The following is a 22,577-nucleotide window of genomic DNA, read 5'->3' on the forward strand; positions in this document are numbered from 1 at the left end:
GGAAGACTGGAACAGCTCTCTTTTGATTTAAGGTACCGGTAATCAAGCAAAAGCAGAAAGAGGGCAGGAGGGCTTTGATGGACTCTTGTCACTTCCTGTGTACAGTGCAAACAACCTTTTGGGTTTATCCAAACATCTGCTGTTTTCTTTTTAAAGAGGCAGCCCTGCACTGTGATGACACCACGTTTGTTCACCTGCCGCTCTGGTTACAAGGCGAACCTCAGGATGTCAGGGTCAGAACAAAGATTACCAGTTCCAGGTCACGTTTTGTACGCCCTAGAACATTCTGCAGTCTTATGGTGAATATGCTGATTTCAAAATGTAGATGGATACAGAGAAAGCTGAGGTGGAACCTCAGGAAAACAAACCAAGAGGCCCTGTTCCAGCCCCCAAAGGGGACTGTCAGAGGGTCGTCGTGGCTACTCTAGAGTAACTCTGCCTGAGTCCAGTTTGTCTTCAAAGGAGTTTATTGTGCTATCTATTTACAGTGTAGAGACAGCTTAAAACATGACCTCTCATTCCGAATCAGAATACGGCAATGGCGTACGTCTGTTCCTACGCCAGCAAAGTAGTCTGGGCACCCCAAAACGCCGCCCCCTTGACCTACGTTGTGGTGCTCTCCTTATTTCTGGCGCCGGAAGGAGCGATGCCCTTTCAGTTTCCTCCCTCAGCGGTCGGTGCCCTGGCTCTGCAGTATCCCCAAGCATCTGCCTGCATCCCTCCGCCTCCAAGCTTTCCCATTGTTCCTCACTCTGATTTCTCTTCCCCTCTGAGTCTCTTCTTCCCCCTCTGGCTGCTTCAGAACCACTGCTGCTCTCTGTACTTGATGAGGTGGACGTTAGGATGATGGGGGCTGGCTCCCTGTAGGGAGTCACCCTTACAGGGACCTTTCCCCCTCCGTAACACCATCCTTCAGGGAATATAAGTTTGCCAAGGAGGTGAGAACCAAGAAAATGACTCAGTGGAGAGATGCAGGTGCCTGGCTGCATAGGCAGTCATTGCAGGGTGCTTTGCCCTGAGATACACACCTGGTACCGGTTTACCTTGGCATTTGCTTGTTTATTTCGCTAAAATTTGAAGGCCACTTGCTTGCAACAAAACTTCCAAGTGGTTTATAATATTACAATGATCAATAAAAACAGTTTGTAGTATATATATACTAAAAGCATTTAAAGATAATTGAAATTAACAGCAAAAGAGATTAAAACACCTCTACCAAGTAGGCTGAGAATGTTTCAAGCAGGTGCCAAAAAGAGGAAAGGGGAAGGCACCTGCCTGTTTTCAATTGGCAGGGAGTTCCAAAGTGTAGGTGCTGCTGCAGTAAAGTACGGATTCCTTAAAACTGCAGAATGAATATTTGCACCTGTAACAGTGCCAATTCTTCAGATCAAAGCAGTTGCACTGGCCTATACGGGTAAGGGCAATCTCACAAGTAAACTGATCCACAAATGTGAAGGGCTGTATATACGAAGAAGCAATAGTAGCAACTTGCTGCAGAAGACAGAATTGGAATTCAAGATAAGCTTAACAGATTGGAGAACTGGGCCCAAACTAATAGAATGAATTTCAGTAGGGACAAATGTAAGGTTCTGCCCTTAGGCAAGATAAAACCACCTGCACAAATACAAGAAGGGAGACACCTAGCTTGCCAGCAGCACATGTTAAAAGGATCTAGGGATCTTAGTAGAACACAAACTTAACATGAGTCAACACTGTGATGCAATGGCGAAAAAGAGAGAGAAAACCTTAGGCTATTCTTGTTGTTGTTGTTTAGTCGTTTAGTCGTGTCCGACTCTTTGTGACCCCATGGACCATAGCACGCCAGGCACTCCTGTCTTGCACTGCCTCCCGCAGTTTGGTCAAACTCATGTTCGTAGCTTCAAGAACTAGGCTATTCTAGGCTACATCAACAGAAGTATAGTGTCCTGATCAAGGGAAGTCATAGTAATGTCCTTTTCTGCCTTGGTCAGACCCCACCTAGAATACTGTGTCCAGTTGTGGGCACCACAATTTAAGAAGGATATTGATAAGCTGGAACAGGCGCAAAGGAGGGCAACCAAGATGATAAAAGGTCTGGAAACCAAGGCTTATGAGGAACAGTTGAAGTTGCTGGGTGTGCTTGGCCTGGATAAGAGGAGACTGAGAGGAGATGTGATAGCCATCTTCAAATATCTAAAGGGTTGTCACATGGAACATGGAGCAAGCCGTCTCGGATTCTGCACTCGTCATCTGATGCCCTTCTTCATGTGCCTCCTTCATGTGAGGTTCAGAGGGTGGCAACACGAGAACGGGCCTTCTCTGTAGTGGCTCCCCATCGGTGGAATGCTCTCCCAAGGGAGCTTCGCCTGGCGCCTTCATTATATATGTTTAGGTGCCAGACAAAAACATTCCTCTTCAGCCAGACCTTTGGCTAATTAATATTCTACAGGCTTTTAAATGTGTCTGTTGGAAGGGTGTGTGTGTTATTGTTGTGCTGTTTTGTTTTATTTATTCTTACATTTCCATCCTGTATTTTATTCTGTGAACTGCCCTGAGATCTTAGAATGAAGGCTGATATATAAATCTAATACAGTCATACCTCGGGTTACAGCTGCTTCAGCTTGCGTTTTTTCGGGTTGCGCTCCGTGCTGAACCTGGAAGTACCGGAATGGGTTACTTCCGGGTTTCAGCACGTGCGCATGCTCAGAAGCGCTAAATTGCGCTTTGCACATGCGCAGAAGCGCCGAATTGCAACCCGCGCATGCGCAGACGCGGGTTGCTCACGCTGCAGGTTGCAAATGTGCCTCCCGCATGGATCACGTTTGCAACCCGAATGTCCACTGTAAAACCAAACATAGGTTTTCTGCTTGAGACATACCTTAGGAAGACTCTTTCCACAAATGCTCATTCCTTCTCAGAATAAAAGAAACTGTTTTGTGTATAGAGATGTTTTATTTTTCACTATTGAAGGCTGTGGAGCTATGTAGTTACGGAAACACTTCCGCTTAATGGGGATGTGTTTCATTGCGGATACAAAGGCAAAAGGTTTGGCCGATCATGCTTGGGCTTCCCTGGGCACGATTTTGATTCTGAAGCGGCTTCTGGGAATGGTTGCAGTGCTGGTTTCTCACGAAGGCCTTTGCCGCACAAAGGCGGCCCCCTGTGGCCTCCCTGCTGACTGTCTGGGCCGCCAAAGAAGTCTGCCCCAGGAGCTTGGAGGACATTGTCTGGACTCGCAACTGGGACGTAGTAGACCGACCCGGCTGCTTTGCTGCCGTGGAAAGGGTGGTGATCCCCGAAGGAATGGTGCTCTTCAGAGGATCCTCCTCCTCTTCTCCCAGCTGAGCTCATGCGACCCCTGTGGCGGCACCTGTGGTGGCTGCCATGCCTGCGAACCCGCTGATTTGGGGGAGACTTGGGACAATCGTCTGGGGCATCGGGAGGGGGAGGAGGATTGCAAAGAAGTGGTGGCCCTGGGGGAGGTGGGGGGAAGTTACCAGGCGGGAAATGCTGTGGGTGGCAAGGTCCTGGAGGAGGGGGAAAGTCAGGATATTCTTCAGAGGAATTGTGGTCACCTCCGGGCCCTGCATGATGGTGGTGCCCGTGCCCATGCCTGCGATGCCCGTGATGTTTGTGATGCCCACGGTGATGTCCAAAACTGTGATTGCGATGAGGACAAAAACGGATGTGGCGATGATGGTGACAAGGACCATGGTCGTCATGGTGGTGAGGGTGCCCATGCGGTGGGTGCCTGCATGGGGGCCCGCACCCACGGCAACCTTTTCCTGGATCCTGACGGTGGAAGGGTGAAAGGAGCACAGCCACCAGGTGTGCATGCAGGGACACATGAGAATGGGAAGCAAAAGGAGAAAGGAAAGAAGGAAGAGGAGTTAGCTTACAAACCTTTCACAATTTTCATTGCACCAGCAAATGCACCCAACTCCCCCTTTTCTTTTTGCCATGGAAGTATTTTGTCAGTCCTTGGACTTTGGGTAGCCTACTATCACGCTCGCCATGAAACAGCACCCTGCCATTTGTCCTCACCATGCCTGTAAGCTATAGCTGTGCTCTTTACAAGCCCAACCATCCCTGGGTGTTGGCCGTGTTGACTACGGCTGATGGGAGTCCAACAACGTCTGTTTGACAGTGGAAGAGATCCCTTTGAGAGGTTGCGGACACTCCTTCCTTGGAGGCTTTTAAGCAGACGTTGGGTGGCCATCTGCCATGGGTGCTTTAGTTAGATTCCTGCATTGCAGGGGGCTGGACAAGATGACCCATAGGGGTCCCTTCCAACTCTAGAACTCTATGGTCCCATGAATGGCCACAGGTTAGGCACCTTCATTTGCCTTTTTTGGCCTCATTTATCTGTCTCATCTGCACTTTTCACTGTGTCCTACACAGAGCTGCCAAGTCTCCCGTATTCCCCAGGAAACCCCCGTTTTTCAGCTGTTCCCAGCCGAAAAAACGGGTTTTTTGTTTGTTTCCCCCCCGGTTTATTCTGGCGCGGCGGCCATTTTGGAACTGGGCGGAGCATGCTCAGAAGCGACTTTTGATGCTGCTTTGCCCAGTTCCAAAATGGCTGCAGTGCGACTTCTGGTGCAGCGGCCATTTTGGTACAGGGCAGAGCAGCATCAAAAGTAGCTTCTGAGCATGCTCCGCCCAGTTCCAAAATGGCGGCAGCGCTACTTCCGGCCTGCTACTTCCGGTCCAGTCCCTTATTTCTCAGGCCGGAACTTGGCAGCTATGATCTTACAGCAAAAGGCATCCTTATCAGGAGGTCCGGTCTGCTTGCTATAGGAATTAGGCTGTGGTGTGATGGCACCTACCCTTATGAATTCTCTCCTGCTAGTTATTAGACACATGCAATCCTTTGGGTCTTTTTCTGTGCCTGTTGAAGACTTTCCTCTTCCCCTCCCTCCTGGGGATCTCTTCCCTCGCAAAGTTACTCCTGCTGTTGCTCATATTGCTTAGATCCCAGAAAACCTTCCCTTCCTGCAGAGAAGCTGGACATAAGCTTAGCCAATCAGGATTGGCGGTTTCCCTGCAATGATTGCAATGCAGAGTTGGATTTGATAGATACACTGCAATGTGTTTAACAAATGTGGTAGTTTACAGCTGAATGGCTCCGATATAGCAGTCTGTGTGCAAAGCTGTGGAGGAAAAACAGAAGCCACCAAGTGATGGAGCCAGGTAGTGCACACTTATGGCAAAAATCACCCCCCAAAACTCAGATGTATTGCTGTGAAGGAGCCTGATTTGCATGTTCAGTAGAGCTGCAACATTTTCTTAATTGTCACCCTTGTAATATATTAGCCAGCAAACCAGAGCTTATTGGGACATTTGTGGCGCTCCCCAAGCCACTCTCGATAAGGAAGACCTTGTGTCACGCTAATGAAATGTGAAATTGGGGGTTCTAAGGCGCTGTAGAAGTCAGACCAGGAGGCTGAAATTGGCCACTTGCTCTCTTCCCCTGTGGAGTAAAGACTGAAGAGAGATGAACTTCTGCTGTGTTGGATCCTTGAAAAGAGATTTCCTAATTTTAAGCAATGCTGCAGTTCTTCTTAGCTCAAGTCGCTATACTGTAAGTGGGTTGCATTTTCTTGCAATAAATCACTAGTATAGGGTTGCCATGTCTCAAAAAGTGAAATTCTGGGCACAAAAGTTGCTGATTTCCCCCCCACAAAGTTGTTGAGTTTTTTGTTTTTGTTTTGCAAAATCTCCAATTAATGTGAGCCACATTAGCTGCTTGTACTTCCTATTCATTGAAACTCTAGAGACCCAAAGAAAGCACAGTATAGGAGTCTCTTTGGTGCTCTCTGCTGGGTGGAATACAAATTTGCTATTGTACACTTCCTAACAGAAGTACAGTGGAACCTTGGTTTACGAACGTCTCGGCTGCCGAACAATTCGGAAGCCAAACAGCGAAAGCCTGGAAGGGAATTATTCCATTTTCCAATGCACCTTGGAAGTCAAACAGCTTCCGCGGCAAGTTCTACCCTTTTCACCATTCACTTTGCTGGCAGCCCTTTGATTTTCGGTTTTCGAACATTTCGGAAGTTGAACGGACTTCCGGAACGGATTACGTTCGAAAAGCGAGGTTGCACCTAAATTTTCTGCCGCCACCTGGTGGATTGGTTTATGCTGCACAGACGGTGTCCTTGAACGTTCCCCCCTCAATGTCCCCCCCCCAAAAAACTGCAGCGGCTCCGTGTGCATGCTGTGTAACATGCTTAATTGCACACAGTCACGCAACTGCCATCGGCACACCGTTCATCGTGCGTCCACAGTGCGAGCACAGCACATGGTGCATAACATCAGTGCGTCCTGTGGCATGCTGACGTCATTTGTGCAGGTGGCGGGCACTGGGCCCTCAACTACGGAGGCAAGGCGGCACGCTTGTTTCTGTCAATGCTGCCTGCTTCTGTCCTTGCCTTAAAGGCAGGTGGGAAGGCCACTCTCTTCAGCCACGGAGCAGGGGGCAGGGGAATCGACTTACTTGAATATCGTAGATTTCACAGGAGTCTATTTCAATCACACTGGGATCTTTTGCATCCGACTCCTTAACGGCTTTTATTCTGCAGAATCCTTTGCGCTGCGGAGAAGGAGGAAATGTCAATGTGCATCTGTGCCCTGTATTGGATGGTGCTGCAGATTCTTTTGTGTGCCAAGGCACCTGAAATATACTCAGGAGTCCTGTACTGTAGTGACTTCATGCTCTTTATTGCAGCTTGTAAAACAGTGAATGAACTGCTTCCCTCCTGGGGCCTGATTGGTCTTTTCCTGCAGGCCAATCAGTTGTTGCATTCTAGGATCCTACTTGCCTATTGTTCTAGGATCCAAGCTTACGTACATAACAGCACCCAAGCCACAAAGTTCCCAGAAGAACAATAAAACACACTGACATGGAGTAGTTTGGTATAATGATTCAAATAGTCCACAGCTTCATTGGTTACAGATGTGAGCGGTTTGGCTTAGGCATTGGGGTGAAGCCAGGCTATACAGTATCTTGACAAAGGTAAACCACTGATAGGGGGTGTCCTATGACTTACATCAGATAGAGGAGGAGGAGGAGGAGGAGGAGGAGGAGGAGGAGGAGGAGGAGGAGGAGGAGGAGGAGGAGAAGAAGAAGAAGAAGAAGAAGAAGAAGAAGAAGAAGAAGAAGAAGAAGAAGAAGAAGAAGAAGAAGAAGAAGAAGAAGAAGAGGAGTAGTAGTTTGGATTTGATATCCCGCTTTATCACTACCCGAAGGAGTCTCAAAGCGGCTAACATTCTCCTTTCCCTTTCTCCCCCACAACAAACACTCTGTGAGGTGAGTGGGGCTGAGAGACTTCAAAGAAGTGTGACTAGCCCAAGGTCACCCAGCAGCTGCATATGGAGGAGCAGAGACGCGAACCCGGTTCCCCAGATTACGAGTCTACCACTCTTAACCACTACACCACACTGGCTCTCTCCGTTTCAGACAGTATGTCATACCCCAGATCCCTTTAACAGGATACCTTTACTGAGGAGCAGGCGAAGGCAACAACCTCCCCTCCAACCAAAGGCTTACCCAATGCCTACTGCCCCTTGAGCCCAATATCCAGGGAAGGGGATGAGAAATAGGGTGTTGACTGGCTGCGCCAGGATTACATTACCTGTGACACACCCGCCCTGCTAGCTGATTGGCTGGGGCTGTCCCACAGCACTGCTGACGCGGAGAGGATGGTGCTGTAGATTCTTTTCCGGGGGCATAAGAAGAGACTGCTGGGTCAGGCCAAAGGCCCAGGTTGACCGGATGCCCCTGAGATGCCTGCAGGCAGGACCTGAGCACCACAGCAACTCTCCCCCTTGGGGATCTCAGCCACCGGTATTAGGACCCATACTGCCTCCAACAGTTATGGTAGCACAGAGCCACCATGGCTGGTAGCCATTGATACCAAACGGAGAGACCTAAGATTTGCTTCTAAAGGTGCAATCCTGTTATCCTTAAAAGAGCCATGGTCTCAACAGCCCTTGGCAAGGGAGGGAGGTTAAAAAAATATTATTATTATTATTATTATTATTATTATTATTATTATTAGAAACCTCTCACATTTCCTCTCAAGATTTAGCTTCTAGGGTTAGCTAACCCACAGCCTGTCGAACTGTGGCTGGTGGGAGTTGTAGTCCCAAACACCCAGAAAGTGCCACATTGCAGAGGTTATGCTCTAGACTCTTTGCTTACCGCAGTTCTGTCAGGGAGAAATTCACACGCCGAGATATTCCTTGCAAGACTGGCTCTCGGGCACGAGGTTTCTTTGATGGTAAACTCAACAATGTACATGGTACGACTAGCCACCTGCAGGGGAAAGGCCAGGCAAGAGCCCCAGAGCATAAATAAGCACAGCCATTTGAAATGCCAAGGCACACCTTTGCTCTTTGCGTTGGGCCCCTGGTAGCTACACGGCAAATTTAAACCAGCTGAATTTCATTCATTCATTCATTCATTCATTCACAAAAATTATATATCACATGATTGTAAAAACAACAACCCCAAATCACTACCCCTCTAAAAGGTATACAAAAATATAAATTAAATCATTAAAATCATTGATTAAAAACAGCCAGAAGCAGGTATTTAAAAATATTCAAAATATGATTAAAAGATTAAAACATAAAACAAAACACTTGTAACTTCTTTGAGTCGGGATAGGCTTCCCTAAACAAAAGTGATTTAAGCAGGTGCTGAACAGAGTGCATTTATGGTGTCTTTGTTGTTGGCATCTGACGGTGGAGTGTGCCTCCGGGGGTGGAGTCAAACTGCTGCAGAATCACAGCGCCTTCTGTGGCTGCAGAGACCTGTAACTTGGAATGGTTGCCTCCTGTGTTTCAATGCATTTTAGCAGCACTGAAACGATCTCTCCAGGCCACAAGCCTGGGCAGTGTGTTATGGAGGTCTTGGGCTGCCCAAACAAGAAGACCCCTCTCTCGGATTCACTGATGTGGTCCAAAGGAAAGCAGAGCAAGACATTTGGCACCAGCTTGGCCACAGGAGTTGCCAGAAGGGGGCGTACAAGGCGCCATCCAACCGTCTTAGGGACTCTACTCCAGATTTGTGTAGAGTTTACTCCTTGTGATCTTTCCTCCTCCCGAAGATGTCCTGCAAGGTATGGATTTTTCCTTGGGCTTACTCCCAAAGCCTGCCAGATGTCAATAGGCACCGAGTTCCAGACTGCAGGTGCCACCACACTAAAGAAATCCATTTCTTTTGCCTGCGGGACAAGCATTATGTGGCACCTTTGTAACAGCGCCAGTTGTGCACTGTCGAATTAACTGAATAGACATGGTTTCCCCCAGTGAACTCAGGGGAATATACTTGCCAAGCATTGTGGGCCTTTGGCGCCATCCTAATAGTACCCAGAAGAGCACATGGCCTCTTTCCTAGCAAAAAAATGGGAGATGGGGAAAGCTTCACCTGTAACCAGCAATTTAAGTTCCTGGGCAGACTGAAACATACCGCACTGAAAACCTTTTCTATTTCCTCCACCTTGTAATAGTTCGTCTGGTTGCTGTCCTGATTGTATTGCTCCAAGACCTCGTTGGCATACTTCATATGCTCTTCAGCAGCTTCTATGACTGTTACCTTCACTGGGCAATCCTTGCACTCGTATAATTCGGGTGGAACTGAGAAAAACGAGCAGTTATCACCATTGCATTATTGCTGCCTGGGATTATAATTAACACGCGGGGTGAAGTCATTGATTGAGAGCACGTCCGATGTCCCAGTGCCGTCCTTTAATCCCTGACTGCCCTCTCCCTGTATCTGCCTCCGTATCAAATCCCGATTCTCTTCAGCAGTGAATTCCCTCTCTTCAGGTGAATTACCTGCCTGTGTTTTTTTAAAATACTGCATTTATACCTTTAAAAGTGAAGACGGTGCTTTTTTAAAATTAAAGCTGGGAAATGGTCCTGAAAAGTAGGTTTCTGACATCACAAATCAGCTTGGGAGAAAAGATAATTCATACGATGACAATTAAGGGCTGTGGTTCAGTGGCAGACCATCTGGATTTCATAGAAAAGGCCCAGGTTCAATCCCTGCTAATAATAATAATAATAATAAATTATTATTAATAATAATTTATCATTTATACCCCACCCATCTGACTGGGTTTCCCCAGCCACTCTGGGCGGCTCCCAACAAAATATTAAGAACAGGATAAAACATCAAACATTAGAAACTTCCCTAACAGGGCTGCCTTCTAAAAGTCAGATAGTTATTTATTTCCTAGACATCTGATGGGAGAGCGTTCCACAGGGCTGGCACCACTCCCGAGAAGGCCCTCTGCCTGGTTCCCTGTAACCTCGCTTCTCGCGGTGAGGGAGCCGCCAGAAGGAACTCGGAGCTGGACCTCAGTGTCTGGGCTGACCGATGGGGGTGGAGACGCTCCTTCAAGTATACTGGGCCAAGGCTGCTTAGGGCTTTAAGGGTCAGCACCAACACTTTGAATTGTGCTCGGAAACGTACTGGGAGACGATGTAGGTCTTTCAGGACCAGTGTTATGTGGTCTTGGCGGCCACTCCCAGTCACCAGTCTAGCTGCCGCATTCTGGATTAGTTGTAGTTTCCGGGTCACCTTCAGAGGTAGCTAGCATCTCTAGGTAAGGCTAGAGGGCCACTGTGGGTCCTTTTAGACTAAACCACCTGCTTGGAGGTGGTTGGAGGATGGATTGCGGCTAACAGATTGAGGTTGAATCCTGACAAGACAGAAGTACTGTTCGTGGGGGACAGGAGGCGGGCAGGTGTGGAGGGTTCCCTGGTTCTGAATGGGGTAACTGTGCCCCTGAAAGACCAGGTGCGCAGCCTGGGAGTCACAGCTGTCCATGGAGGCGCAGGTCAATTCTGTGTCCAGGGCAGCTGTCTATCAGCTCCATCTGGTACGCAGGCTGAGACCCTACCTGCCTGCAGACTGTCTAGCCAGAGTGGTGCATGCTCTAGTTATCTCCCGCTTGGACTACTGCAATGCACTCTATGTGGGGCTACCTTTGAAGGTGAATCAGAAACTACAACTAATCCAGAATGCGGCAGCTAGACTGGCGACTGGGAGCGGCCGCCGAGACCACATAACACCGGTCTTGAAAGATCTACATTGGCTCCCAGTATGTTTCCGAGCACAATTCAAAGTGTTGGTGCTGACCTTTAAAGCCCTAAATGACCTTGGTCCAGTATACCTGAAGGAGCGTCTCCACCTCCATCATTCTGCCCGGAGACTGAGGTCCAGCACCGAGAGCCTTCTGGTGGTTCCCTCGTTGCGAGAAGCCAAGTTGCAGGGAACTAGGCAGAGGGTCTTCTCGGTGGTGGCGCCTGCCCTCTGGAACGCCCTCCCAACAGATGTCAAAAAGGAAAACAACTACCAGACTTTTAGAAGACACCTGAAGGCAGCCCTGTTCAGGGAGGCTTTTAATGTTTAATAGATTGTTGTGTTTTATTCTTCTGTTGGAAGACGCCCAGAGTGGCTGGGGAGACCCGGCCAGATGGGCGGGGTATAAATAATAAATTATTATTATTATTATTATTATTATTATTATTATTATTATTATTATTATTATTATTATTTTGTGTTTCTGGAATGTTGTGCACAAAGGGTAAGACTGACACCTAGTGTCCCCCCCCCCCCGACAGCCACCCACCCCTGGCACCCATGCACCCCTTAGGAGGTTTCCCACAGGAAACGGACTTAAAAAGGTTTCCCAGCCCTGATATTCTGAGCAAGATGGACCCAATGACTTCTTATAAGGCAGCTTCCCCTGTAATGCTGTGAGTGAGCTATCAGATTGCAGTGACCCATCTTTTTGTCTGTATCCTGCCTGAACTCACAGACACTTCATTTAGAAGCTATGAATACCTGGGCTCAGAGTGCAGTTGTATCTATGCAGTTTCTCTTCCTCAAGGAACCGGTTTATTTGCACAACAGCTTTACATCGCCCAAAGTCCTGGAGAAGGCAAAAAACAGACATCTATCGGAAGCTCTGAAACGAGCACCCATCATTTCCAAAAGCAACAAGAGAAGTGTGCTGCCCTGCTCTGACGGTTACTGTAGTTTTCTTAAGCTGACTGTACACATTAGTGACTTAAAACGCTGGAAGGCTGTTTCCGCTGCTGCAAATCAAGTCACATTTTTACCTTTTTGTACACATCAACAACGGGGCTTGGAATGTCTCCACCTGAGACGCATCACCTGATCTGTGTCCCTGCACCTGCAACCCCCCGCAAACTCCTGTTGCATGAAGCAGTCCTCTGCGCATGCGCAGTCATTTGCGCATGCGCAGCGGCTGTCTCAAATGTGCACATCTCAGCTTAGCCGTGGCATACGTTTTCAAGCTGGATGGAAGCCGGTTTGAGGGGAAATGAACCAAGCAGTAGCATTTCTCAAGGGCCCACAGGATGCCTAGAGATTGTGGCTAATGACATGCATGCTCAGCTTCAAATGCCAGCAGTGGGAGTGTGCCAGAGCTGCAGTACACATCCTTAGTCACAAAAACATTGAAATCCATAGAGCAGGCATAAGCAAACTTGGCCCTCCAGATGTTTGGGGACTATAATTCCCATCATCCCTGACCACTGGTCCTGTTAGCTAGGGATCATGGGAGTTGTAGTCCCAAAACATCTGGAGGGCCACAGAGTATTGGCAGTATCTGTGAGTCTGCCAGAAGGAATAAAGATGTTGTTACTTACTGTATAGCTGTAGAACGGCCTGTTTCCACAAGATGACCAGTTTTTCCGAGATAATACAGAACATTCTGTTTCCAGCACATCCAGAGTTAAGTACATGATGGAATCATTTTCCTGAAAGGCAAGGAAATGCAACAAATTCAACTGCATTTCTGCAGAAGATATTTTAGCAGTATCCAGCATTTACCATCCACCGTACCCCCAATTCTGTGCAATCCAACAGTTGTTGTTTTTTAGAAATTCCCCCTGCGATTGGTGTGGCCTAGTTGTTAGTGTTGGACTTGGACCTTGGAGGCCAGAATTCAAATGCTGCAGCTATGAAGCTCACCTTGGCCAGTCGTCCTCTCTCTCAGCCTAACCTGCCTTGCCAGTTGCTGTGGGAATTAAATGAAGGTGGGATGTCACCTTGAGCTCCTTGGCAGAAATGCGGGATATATATGCAGTAATAAATTAGGGAATTGTGCTTTTCTCAGCAGGCAGGCACCTTTACAGCATGCCTTGAGTTGGTGGCAAGGGAAAAAATAGGTATAAAAGGAGACTTCCCTGGATTCCAGGATCCAGGTTTAGGGCAAGTAATCTTTGGTGAGAGAACTGCAGCAGAGATTTAAAACAGCAAAATATGCAGCAAATTAAAGCGTGGAAGTATAGGTTGTTAGCCTTTTAAGTATAGGTTGTTAGCGCTTGTGAGTTCCTTCTAAAGTTTCCCTCTTCTCCTAGCATATAAAAAGACTACATGTTGGGTAAGTTGTTTTTTTTGCACAGGCAGTAAAACTTAGCTGTTACAAAGTGGTTAAAGTCCCCAAATTATTTGTATATAGTACCATAACTATAATGGCTTATGAGAGTCATGTAGTTTGAGCTTGGAGCAACCAGCTCAGTCCTCTTTACAAGCTGATCTTCTCAGGTAGACTGGAGGGGAACAAAGGCTTGATTACCTAGTCCATCCCAAACAGCGCTAAACCTGGCAGGACAGCTTTTTCTATGATATTAACCTCTTCATGCATGAATTAGATTTAAGCATGTTGGTTATATGAGGTGAGTTATCCCACCAACCCGCACTCCGGCAAATATAACAATTGCACACACAATTAATGAACCGCCCAGAGCCCCATCTTGACTCATTCCCAAAATGGTTTCTTGGTAGTGGCTTGGTCAGAATGTCAGCTATCATTGATTTGACATTTCTCCAATTCGCCTCACATGTATAGAGGTATTTCACACCAATGTGTTCTTGCATGAAACGTCTCGCTTTGAGACAATTTCAGACAGCTTCGGTTGTCCTCCTTGCAGCCTGCTAGCTAGGGAGGATGGGAGTTGTAGCCCAAAAAAAACCCCAAGTTTGGGAAACCCTGGTGTAGACAATGGGCCAGAGGACTCTGTATACGGCAACTCCCTGTGTTCCTAAGAGAAAAGTCAGCAAAGGAGCCAGTCAGAGCTGTAGTACTTACCACGTTTTGTATGTGAGCATCGGCAACACGCAAGAGGGTGAAAATATAGCCATCCTTGCGGTGCTTATTGATCAAGTCGAGGGCCAACCCAGCATCCTTTTCTATTCCTGCATCATTGCAGTCTGCAGAAACCACGGCGGCTTGTTTTTCGCCATTAGAGCCAAGCAGCACCGCCATAAGTACAGCAGCTGCCAGAAGCTCCATTTTGGCTGTGCTAGAAACTGGCCTCCTCAACTCACCCCTTCTCTGCTCTCTCTTCAGAGTTTACATTTGAAGTGTCCTTCCAGAGGTGTGCGCACACGCAGGTGGATGCTTAAAGGCGCACTGTTTTATACCGACACCTGCAAAGCTAAAGCAGTTGCCTTGATCCACAGTCAAGGGGGCAAACAGAAAATGAATCATTAATGGTGCGACAGGAAGCCAAACAGAACGACATTCAAGTTAGCCAAAGTAGCCATGTGTGAAGGAACAAAGGTATGTGGGCTTTGGCTGAAATAAAAAGTCCGCAAATAGGGAGGCAGCTGTTTCTGCACAGATGGGATGGTCCCATGAAGAGAATGCATTTTATCTATTGTATTTACTTAGAATCATAGAGTCTTAGAGTTAGAAGGGACCCCTAAGGGTCATCTTCTAGTGGAAACCCCTGCAATGCAGGAATCTCAACTAAACAATCCATGCAAGAAAGAAAGATGGCCATCCAACCTCTGCCAAGAAAGCAGAGTCCACCCCCTCCTGAGGGACTCTTGTTCCACTGTCCACCAGCTCTTACTGCCAGAAAGCTCTTCCTGACATTTAGTTGGACTCTCCTTTCTTGTAACCGGAAGCCATTGGTTGGGTCCTACCCTCCAGGGCAGGGGAAAACAAGCATGCTCCTTGTGACAGCCCTTGTGATGTTTGAAGATGCCCTCTTCCTTGTGACAGCCCTTGAGATGTTTGAAGATGGCCATCATAACTTCAGGATTTATAAACTACTCTACATTCAAGGGATACCCAAGAGGTGTGCAGAAATGGAAGAACTGGGGGAAGGCGGAGGTTAGCCTAGAGAAGGCATAGGCAAACTCGGCCTTCCAGATGGTTTGGGACTACAACTCCCATCACCCTTAGCTAACAGGACCAGTGGTCAGGGATGATGGGAATTGTAGTCTCAAAACATCTGGAGGGCCGAGTTTGCCCTATGCCTGGCCTAGAGAGCATCTCTGGGCTTTATGTACATAAGATTTTGCAGAAAGGGAGGCTGCTAAAGTGGTTGTATCTGCCGCTTTCTGAAGTTAATGGCTCCAATCAAGTCGGTTAAGTATCTCTTTGTAAGACTAAGGAGCACAGGTGACTGGAATTGCCATAGAAATGGCTAGCTGGGGATGCGTCAAATCTAGAAGGGGGACAAAAGGGAGCACAGCTTTCCCCTCTTTTGTGGTTGGAGATTATGTTATCACTGAGTATAAGGGAACATCAGGCAGCCACTAAAACATTTTTGTTAAGGCAACCTTATCCAGACACACAGATGTTGACATATTTTAATCTTTGTTACGATTACTTGTGTTTTTTTTAAAGTAACAAAGATTTCATTTCCCTCTAAACTTCCTTACTTTTTTAAAAAAACAACAACAACAACAACAACAACACATATTTTTACTGATAATTGTACTATTTCTTGTAAGCTCATTACAGGTTCTAATCCCATCAAGTGGGATATATATTTTGCTAAGTAATAAATCAAATCAAAGAAACAACGGAAATAGCCAGACTTGCATGGAGCTGGGATGAGTTTGACTTGCTCTTTGTGCTGAATCTAAAACTGGCTTTTTGAGAGCCCCTAGAAACCTAACAGGGGAACAAGATCTATTGGAATGTTACTGCTATAATCCTTCCCATCTCATGAATCTCATATATTCATATATTTGTGGGAGGAGTGGGGGTTATTGTTTTGTTTTTGTTCTTGTTTTTATTATGCATTTTGTGTTTTTGTCTTGTATTCCTTTGCTGTGAACCAATCCGAGATCTTCAGGTGGAAGGCAGTATACAGATTTCATAAATATAATAACCATCTATCACAAAGACGCCGCCATCTTCAGTGACCTTCATTCTAAGGAAGCCATGCCTGAGCCGTGGACTGGCATTTCTGAGTCTCTCGCTGCTTGGAAATTGGGGTGTGCATAACAGAGGCCTTTGGGGGCAGTTGCCTATTGGGCAATCCAGCGCTGCAACAGGCTCACATGTCCAGCGACTGAATTCCTTCCCAGCTTTGCGAAAGGTTCAGTGCTCACACAGCCTGGCTCTCGGTTATCTTGTTTTCTTTGAACCTTTGTATATTGAATTTGGCACCTGTGTCATTTAAAAGAAAACTTACTTGCATACAGTCATACCTCGGTTTAAGTACGCCTCGGTTTGAGTATGCTTCAGTTTAAGTACTCTGCGGACCTGTCTGGAACGGATTAATCCACTTTCCATTACTTTCAATGGGAAAGTTCGCTTCAGGTTAAGTACGGACTTCCGGAACCAATTATATTCATACCTCGGGTTAAGTGCGCTTCAGGTTGAGTACTCCGCAGACCCGTCTGGAACAGATTAATCCACTTTCCATTACTTTCAGTGGGAAAGTTTGCTTCAGGTTAAGTACGCTTCAGGTTAAGTACAGACTTCCGGAACCAATTGTGTTTGTAAACCGAGGTACCACTGTATTAGATTCACATGAGAGAAAAGCAGAAGCAGATTTTGTTGCCAAATCACAGACATGATCTTGGCTCTTTTGTATTTGGACCTTGTCACTCTCAGGTTGTGTGCACATGCACACGCGCACACACAGAGAGAGCCTATGAAAAGGATGCCCATTATTTTACAGGGTGGCCTCCATTGCTCATTCAAGGAAGTGAGCTGTTCGCAAGTGCCTGCTGGTGCTTCAGTCAAGGAGCAGGGTTCATGTGGTACCAACCCTGCCTGCCATCTTTAAATTGCAGAGGGGCTTGATCCATTGGTCAGATACTAGTCAAAGAAAACCATGAAGGGTGTTACCCTGGAGAAAGCAAAACCTGCTTGGCATCTGTCTGTCTCGGGAGACAATGGAGAAGTGCTTCATTGTCAAACTGTTGGAAGGTTGCAGCATCTGCTGTAGCCTTAGATATGGGAGAGACATGTTTTGTTGCAGCTGGGCAGATGAAGATGTGCTGCTGCAGATGCAACATGGTGTTTCTTCTCTCTGCGCTCCTCCCAGCGACCATTCCTCCTCTGGTCACTGCTGTCAGGAGTATGGGCAGGAGTCAGGCTCTTGGGCCTGTAGTGCTTTGCAGGACTGGGGCCTGCCTCAGCTTGTGCTGGAGAAGCAAGGAGTGGTCACTCAGGTGAGGCCACTTGGTACCTGGTGGCAGGAGCTGGGAGGGATAAAAGCTCAGCATTTCCCTTCAGCTCTTTGCCACAGCAACGCTACCTCTGCCTGGTTGCCTCTGGCCTCTTGCTCCTTGGACCCTTGCCTTGCCGACGCCTTGATCCTTGGACCCTCGCCTTGCCGACGCCTTGATCCTCGACCCTTGGACCTTTGCCTTGCTGATGCCTTGCTCCTTGACTCCCAGACCTTCGCCTCTGCCTTGCTCCTTGACCCTGCGACTGCCTGCTACTGGACCCTCAGCCCTGCACCTGTTCCTGCTTCTACACCTCCATCTTGCCTTTGGTCCTGACGTCCCCAGCCAGGGCTTCAACCGCCCGCCGATTGGACCGTGACAATTGCTGTGGATACACAACCTGACTTTCTGCCTCCAGGCACTGCGACTGTCACGGTGGGGTTCATGTTGCCACCCTTCGTGCCATGTTTGCAGACATCTTTGTAATGCAGAGTTGGTTTGCCGATAGGACTGGTGGCCAAAGCCAGCTCCCCATAGAGTGTGTCTTTGGGGGAAAGCAAAACCGGGGAGGAGACAGTAACCTCAACCCTCACTCATCAGAGTCCAGCGGAGTGCTCAGAGTTCCCTTATTCTGAGATCAGGACTATGGGTGTACATTGTATAAATGCCTAGACTCTTTGACATTCTTGCTGAAAGTGCATAGGAGGCTAGGTCAGTGAGCATGATTCCTCCCCCCTCCATGCAGTGGGGAGGAGGGCATTCTGCATGCAGTGGGGAGGAGAGCATTCATTCCCCACAAAGACGACCCCTGAAAAGAAGAAGCCCAAACTTACCCGCAAAAGGACCAGCCTCTCAGGACCCTTAAGTGACATGCCTGGGGACACAAAGTGTGTTTTAAGGGAGCACCCCCAGGGCTTATTCTACCTGATCCTATCACTGCACTAAGAATAGCATTCAGGGGCCTTCTGAGTCGATGCACAAAAAGAAGGGCAGTAGCAGAGGCCCTGCATGATCTTCAGGAGTTTTAGCAGCGTGCGGGAGATTACATGGGAGGCTGGCTAGGGTCAAGCTGTTCTAATTCCCTGCGGGTGGGGGAAGGAAGAGCCTACTGGGACAGTGCTCAAGTCAAGGGCCACCCTTGCCTCCTTTTCTGTGCCATTGCAGCCTGCTGAAACCGTGGACACCTGGCTTTGGGCATCAGAACAAAGCTGTCAGAAGTGCTAGGAGTTCACCTTAGCCCTTCTGTGCTCTGTGAAGACTTTGCACCAGGAAAGCCCCCACAGAGGCACATGGGTTGACGCTCAGCAGGCCACCAACTTGTTTTGTTTATTAAAGAAGAAGAAAAAAGATATAGCATCAGTATAATAATAAAGGCAGCCATCTTGATCCCTGGTTGAGAAATGTAAACAGAAAATGAATGATTTATGCAGAAATGGAGCCAGAGCAGAACAGCAAAAGCGGAACGTTGGCTTCAAGCCAGTTGGAAGAGCAGGTGTTGCCCAAGCATCACAAAGGGTAGTTGTGTGGGTGTTATGGGCCCACAGGAGGAACAAAGGTGCATGGCTGAAATACTGTAGCAGGCATGTCTATGTTGTTGTTGTTTAGTCGTTTAGTTGTGTCCGATTCTTCGTGACCCCATGGACCATAGCACGCCAGGCACTCCTGTCTTCCACTGCCTCCCGCAGTTTGGTCAAACTCATGTTTGTAGCTTCGAGAACACTGTCCAACCATCTCGTCCTCTGTCGTCCCCTTCTCCTTGTGCCCTCCATCTTTCCCAACATCAGGGTCTTTTCCAAGGATTCTTCTCTTCTCATGAGGTAGCCAAAGTATTGGAGCCTCAGTTTCAGGATCTGTCCTTCCAGTGAGCACTCGGGGCTGATTTCCTTCAGAATGGATAAGTTTGATCTTCTTGCAGTCCATGGGACTCTCAAGAGTCTCCTCCAGCACCATAATTCAAAAGCATCAATTCTTCGGCGATCAGCCTTCTTCATGGTCCAGCTCTCACTTCCATACATCACTACTGGGAACACCATAGCTTTAACTATACGGACCTTTGTAGGCAAGGTGATGTCTCTGCTTTTTAAGATGCTGTCTAGGTTTGTTATTGCGTCTATAGTGAAATGCAAAAATGCATATATTAGGGTAAATTATATTGGGCATAAATATGAGTATATTCATGAAATGGCCAATGAGTGCATATGTGGTCGGATGACTGACAAGCTCTTCTGCTGTTTGTTTTAATGTTTTCCCAAATTGTCATTGTCAACTTTTTTTTTTAAAAAAAAGAAGTGTTTTAAGCATACAAGTCCACTGGTAATTCACCTTTTGCTGCTTTGCACTGACCTGTAATAGATTCCTTGGTGTGCCTAAAGACTGTTTTTGTAGCTTGTTGCTGACAAAGAGGATGCACTGGGCAGAATCTGAAATGCACCCCTTTTCATTTCTCTTTCTCTCAGCGTGTCTGTTTTTAACAGAATCCCATGGCTCTTCTGCTGCTCCGTATAAAGGTATCCACCCCTCCCAAATGTGCTATAGTCTATGGTCAAACAGGGGTTGATCATGCTTCTAAACTCTGCAAATACTTATTTGATTGGATGGTATTGTGGGACAGAAATCAGGTATAGTGCTTGCGTAAAATGGTTTTAGGCCTTGCCCACAATTCCATTGCGGAGGCTCTCCGTAGCCCCTCTAGGGGCTGAGAAAAAGTTCAGGCAGGGGAAAGATAGAGAATGAGGCACAAATCCTCCTGATGCTTTCGGGGGGGGGGGAAGGGGTGGTCTGGGAAGTTCACTGTATCCCGCAGTGTTGCACAATCCTGTGTCTGCCAATTTGGAAGGCAGAATGGGAGCAATCTGGGAGCGTGCCCCAACCATGGACGAGGCACCATTACCAGCATGATTTGTGGAAGGTTCCTCCTCAATCTGGACAATTGGTGTTAATCAAGAGGTGCTCCCGAAGCTTCATATGCAAATGGGTTGCAATCAATCAGCTGCTAAAAGAACCGGGGACTAAAGGAATTTGAATGGTTTTCTTAAATTTGAGAATCCCTACCACAGCTGTGAAAGGAAAGGGGAAGGACAAGGTGCTTTGTGCTCTCTGATGGTTTTCTAATGGTCTTTTTTCACCTCTCCTCCTCTACATAATGAAGAGATTGTGTACTTGCTACTCTGCTTGATACTTTGGGAAAAAAGGGGAGTTGATTCATGCTTTACAAGGAATTTATTAAGGTTTTGCTAAATAGGTGCCACTCCGGTGGGAAGGTAAACGGCATTTCCATGCGCTGCTCTGGTTCGCCAGAAGTGGCTTAGTCATGCTGGTCACGTGACCCGGAAGCTGTGTGAGGACAAATGCCGGCTCCCTTGGCCTATGGAGCGAGATGAGCACTTAACCACAGAGTCGTCCACAACTGGACCTCATGGTCAGGGGGTACCTGTTAGGATTTCATAGTAGATTCTGTTCCACCTTAAATAGGAACAGGCTTGGCAGAGGATGTTGAATGTATCACATGATATATATTTCCGTGGGTTGTACTATTGTAATGCTGTTAGTTAGTCTTGCTTTCGCTTTGAGGATGGAGACAGACACGTTTGGTCTATCTTCCGAGATGCTTTAGATGCTTTGTAATAAACGCTTGTAAATATGCAAGGACTTCTCTCTGAGTATTCCTTCTGATGCTGCTGCTGCTGCCACACCACGCTAACGCTGGAGATGAGCTCTGCTGATTGCGTGCTCAGGTCACCTTGAGACCTTGAGTTGTGTTCCATGGGAATCACCGGGACTGAGGAGAAGAGGAGGCTGCCGGCTGGACCTCCCAATGGTGATATCCCAACAGTACCTTTACCTTGGGACGCGGGTGGCACTGTGGGTTAAACCACTGAGCCTAGGGCTTGGTGAGGTTTCCAACTATTTTTCTCTGGAAGTTGAGAAAGACAAAGAAGATAGTTTTCTGGTGCACCAGACCCAGGAAATTACAGAGGTATTGAACAGGATGGATTTGGGTGATACAAATCCTATAGACACACCTATGGTGCCAGGTTATCAAAGAGATGATAACGCAGAAGCATTTTCTGACACCACTTTGTATAGATGTGTTCTAGGCAAGCTATGCTTCATTGCTAAATGTTCAAGACCTGACATTGCTGCAAGCTGTGATTTGCTTGGCAGGCATGCTGACAATCCTACTGTTAAGGATTGGCAAGCTCTGCAGCGCATAGGTCACTATCTTCGAAGCACTATGCACTGCAGGCTGAAGTTGACAAGTCAGAAGACTGGAGGTCTTGAGATTTTTGCAAATGCAAGTTTCACAGGTGGCACAAGCTCTTCTGGGGTTTGCTACTTGTACAACCACTGTCTGGTTGGCTGGATGTGCAAGGAGCAAACAATAGTGAGTCTGAGTTCCTATGCAGCGGAACTCAACACTCTCTCATTCTCGCTCACAGATTGCGAGTGGTTGATGCAACTGTTTCAGGATGTCAAAGTCAAGGTGACTTGTCCAGTACAGGTGTATCAGGACAACATTTCCTGTTTGGATTTGCTAGCTTCAGAAGGTTGCAAGCAAAGGTCCAAGTTCTTGCAAATGAGGGTACGTCATGCAAGAGAGTGTATCAGGAAGGGACCAGGTCAAGTGTCCTACATGCCAGGTAATGATTTTCCTGCTAATGTGTTGTCCAAGGTTGTTAACAGAGAACAACTAAAGATGGATGTGCTAAAACTACAGTTGGGATTACTGAAGTTTAAGGTTACACAGAATGGGGGAGTTTTGTTAGGATTTCATAGTAGATTCTGTTCCACCTTAAACAGGAACAGGCTTGGCAGAGGATGTTGAATGTATCACATGATATATATTTCCGTGGGTTGTACTATTGAATGCTGTTAGTTAGTCTTGCTTTCGCTTTGAGGATGGAGACAGACACGTTTGGTCTATCTTCCGAGATGCTTTAGATGCTTTGTAATAAACGCTTGTAAATATGCAAGGACTTCTCTCTGAGTATTCCTTCTGATGCTGCTGCTGCTGCCACACCACGCTAACGCTGGAGATGAGCTCTGCTGATTGCGTGCTCAGGTCACCTTGAGACCTTGAGTTGTGTTCCATGGGAATCACCGGGACTGAGGAGAAGAGGAGGCTGCCGGC

The 22,577-nt window shown here is 47.4% G+C and overlaps 1 protein-coding gene across 1 annotated transcript; it reads right to left on the bottom strand.

Moving 5' to 3' along the window:
- Positions 1–2,911: 2,911 nt before the first annotated feature.
- HRG (histidine rich glycoprotein) lies at positions 2,912–14,581 on the bottom strand. Its single transcript, XM_035133924.3, has 7 exons — positions 14,115–14,581; positions 12,670–12,780; positions 11,840–11,927; positions 9,455–9,621; positions 8,183–8,296; positions 6,476–6,571; positions 2,912–3,771 (listed from the first exon to the last, which is right to left on the bottom strand). The coding sequence occupies exons 1-7, from the start codon at positions 14,316–14,318 to the stop codon at positions 3,001–3,003; spliced, it is 1,551 nt and encodes a 516-aa protein (XP_034989815.3). The 5' UTR covers positions 14,319–14,581; the 3' UTR covers positions 2,912–3,000.
- Positions 14,582–22,577: the final 7,996 nt, after the last annotated feature.

The sequence above is a fragment of the Zootoca vivipara genome, chromosome 5, assembly GCF_965207765.1.
Source record: "Zootoca vivipara chromosome 5, rZooViv2.hap1.1, whole genome shotgun sequence".
NCBI classification, from domain to species: domain Eukaryota; kingdom Metazoa; phylum Chordata; class Lepidosauria; order Squamata; family Lacertidae; genus Zootoca; species Zootoca vivipara.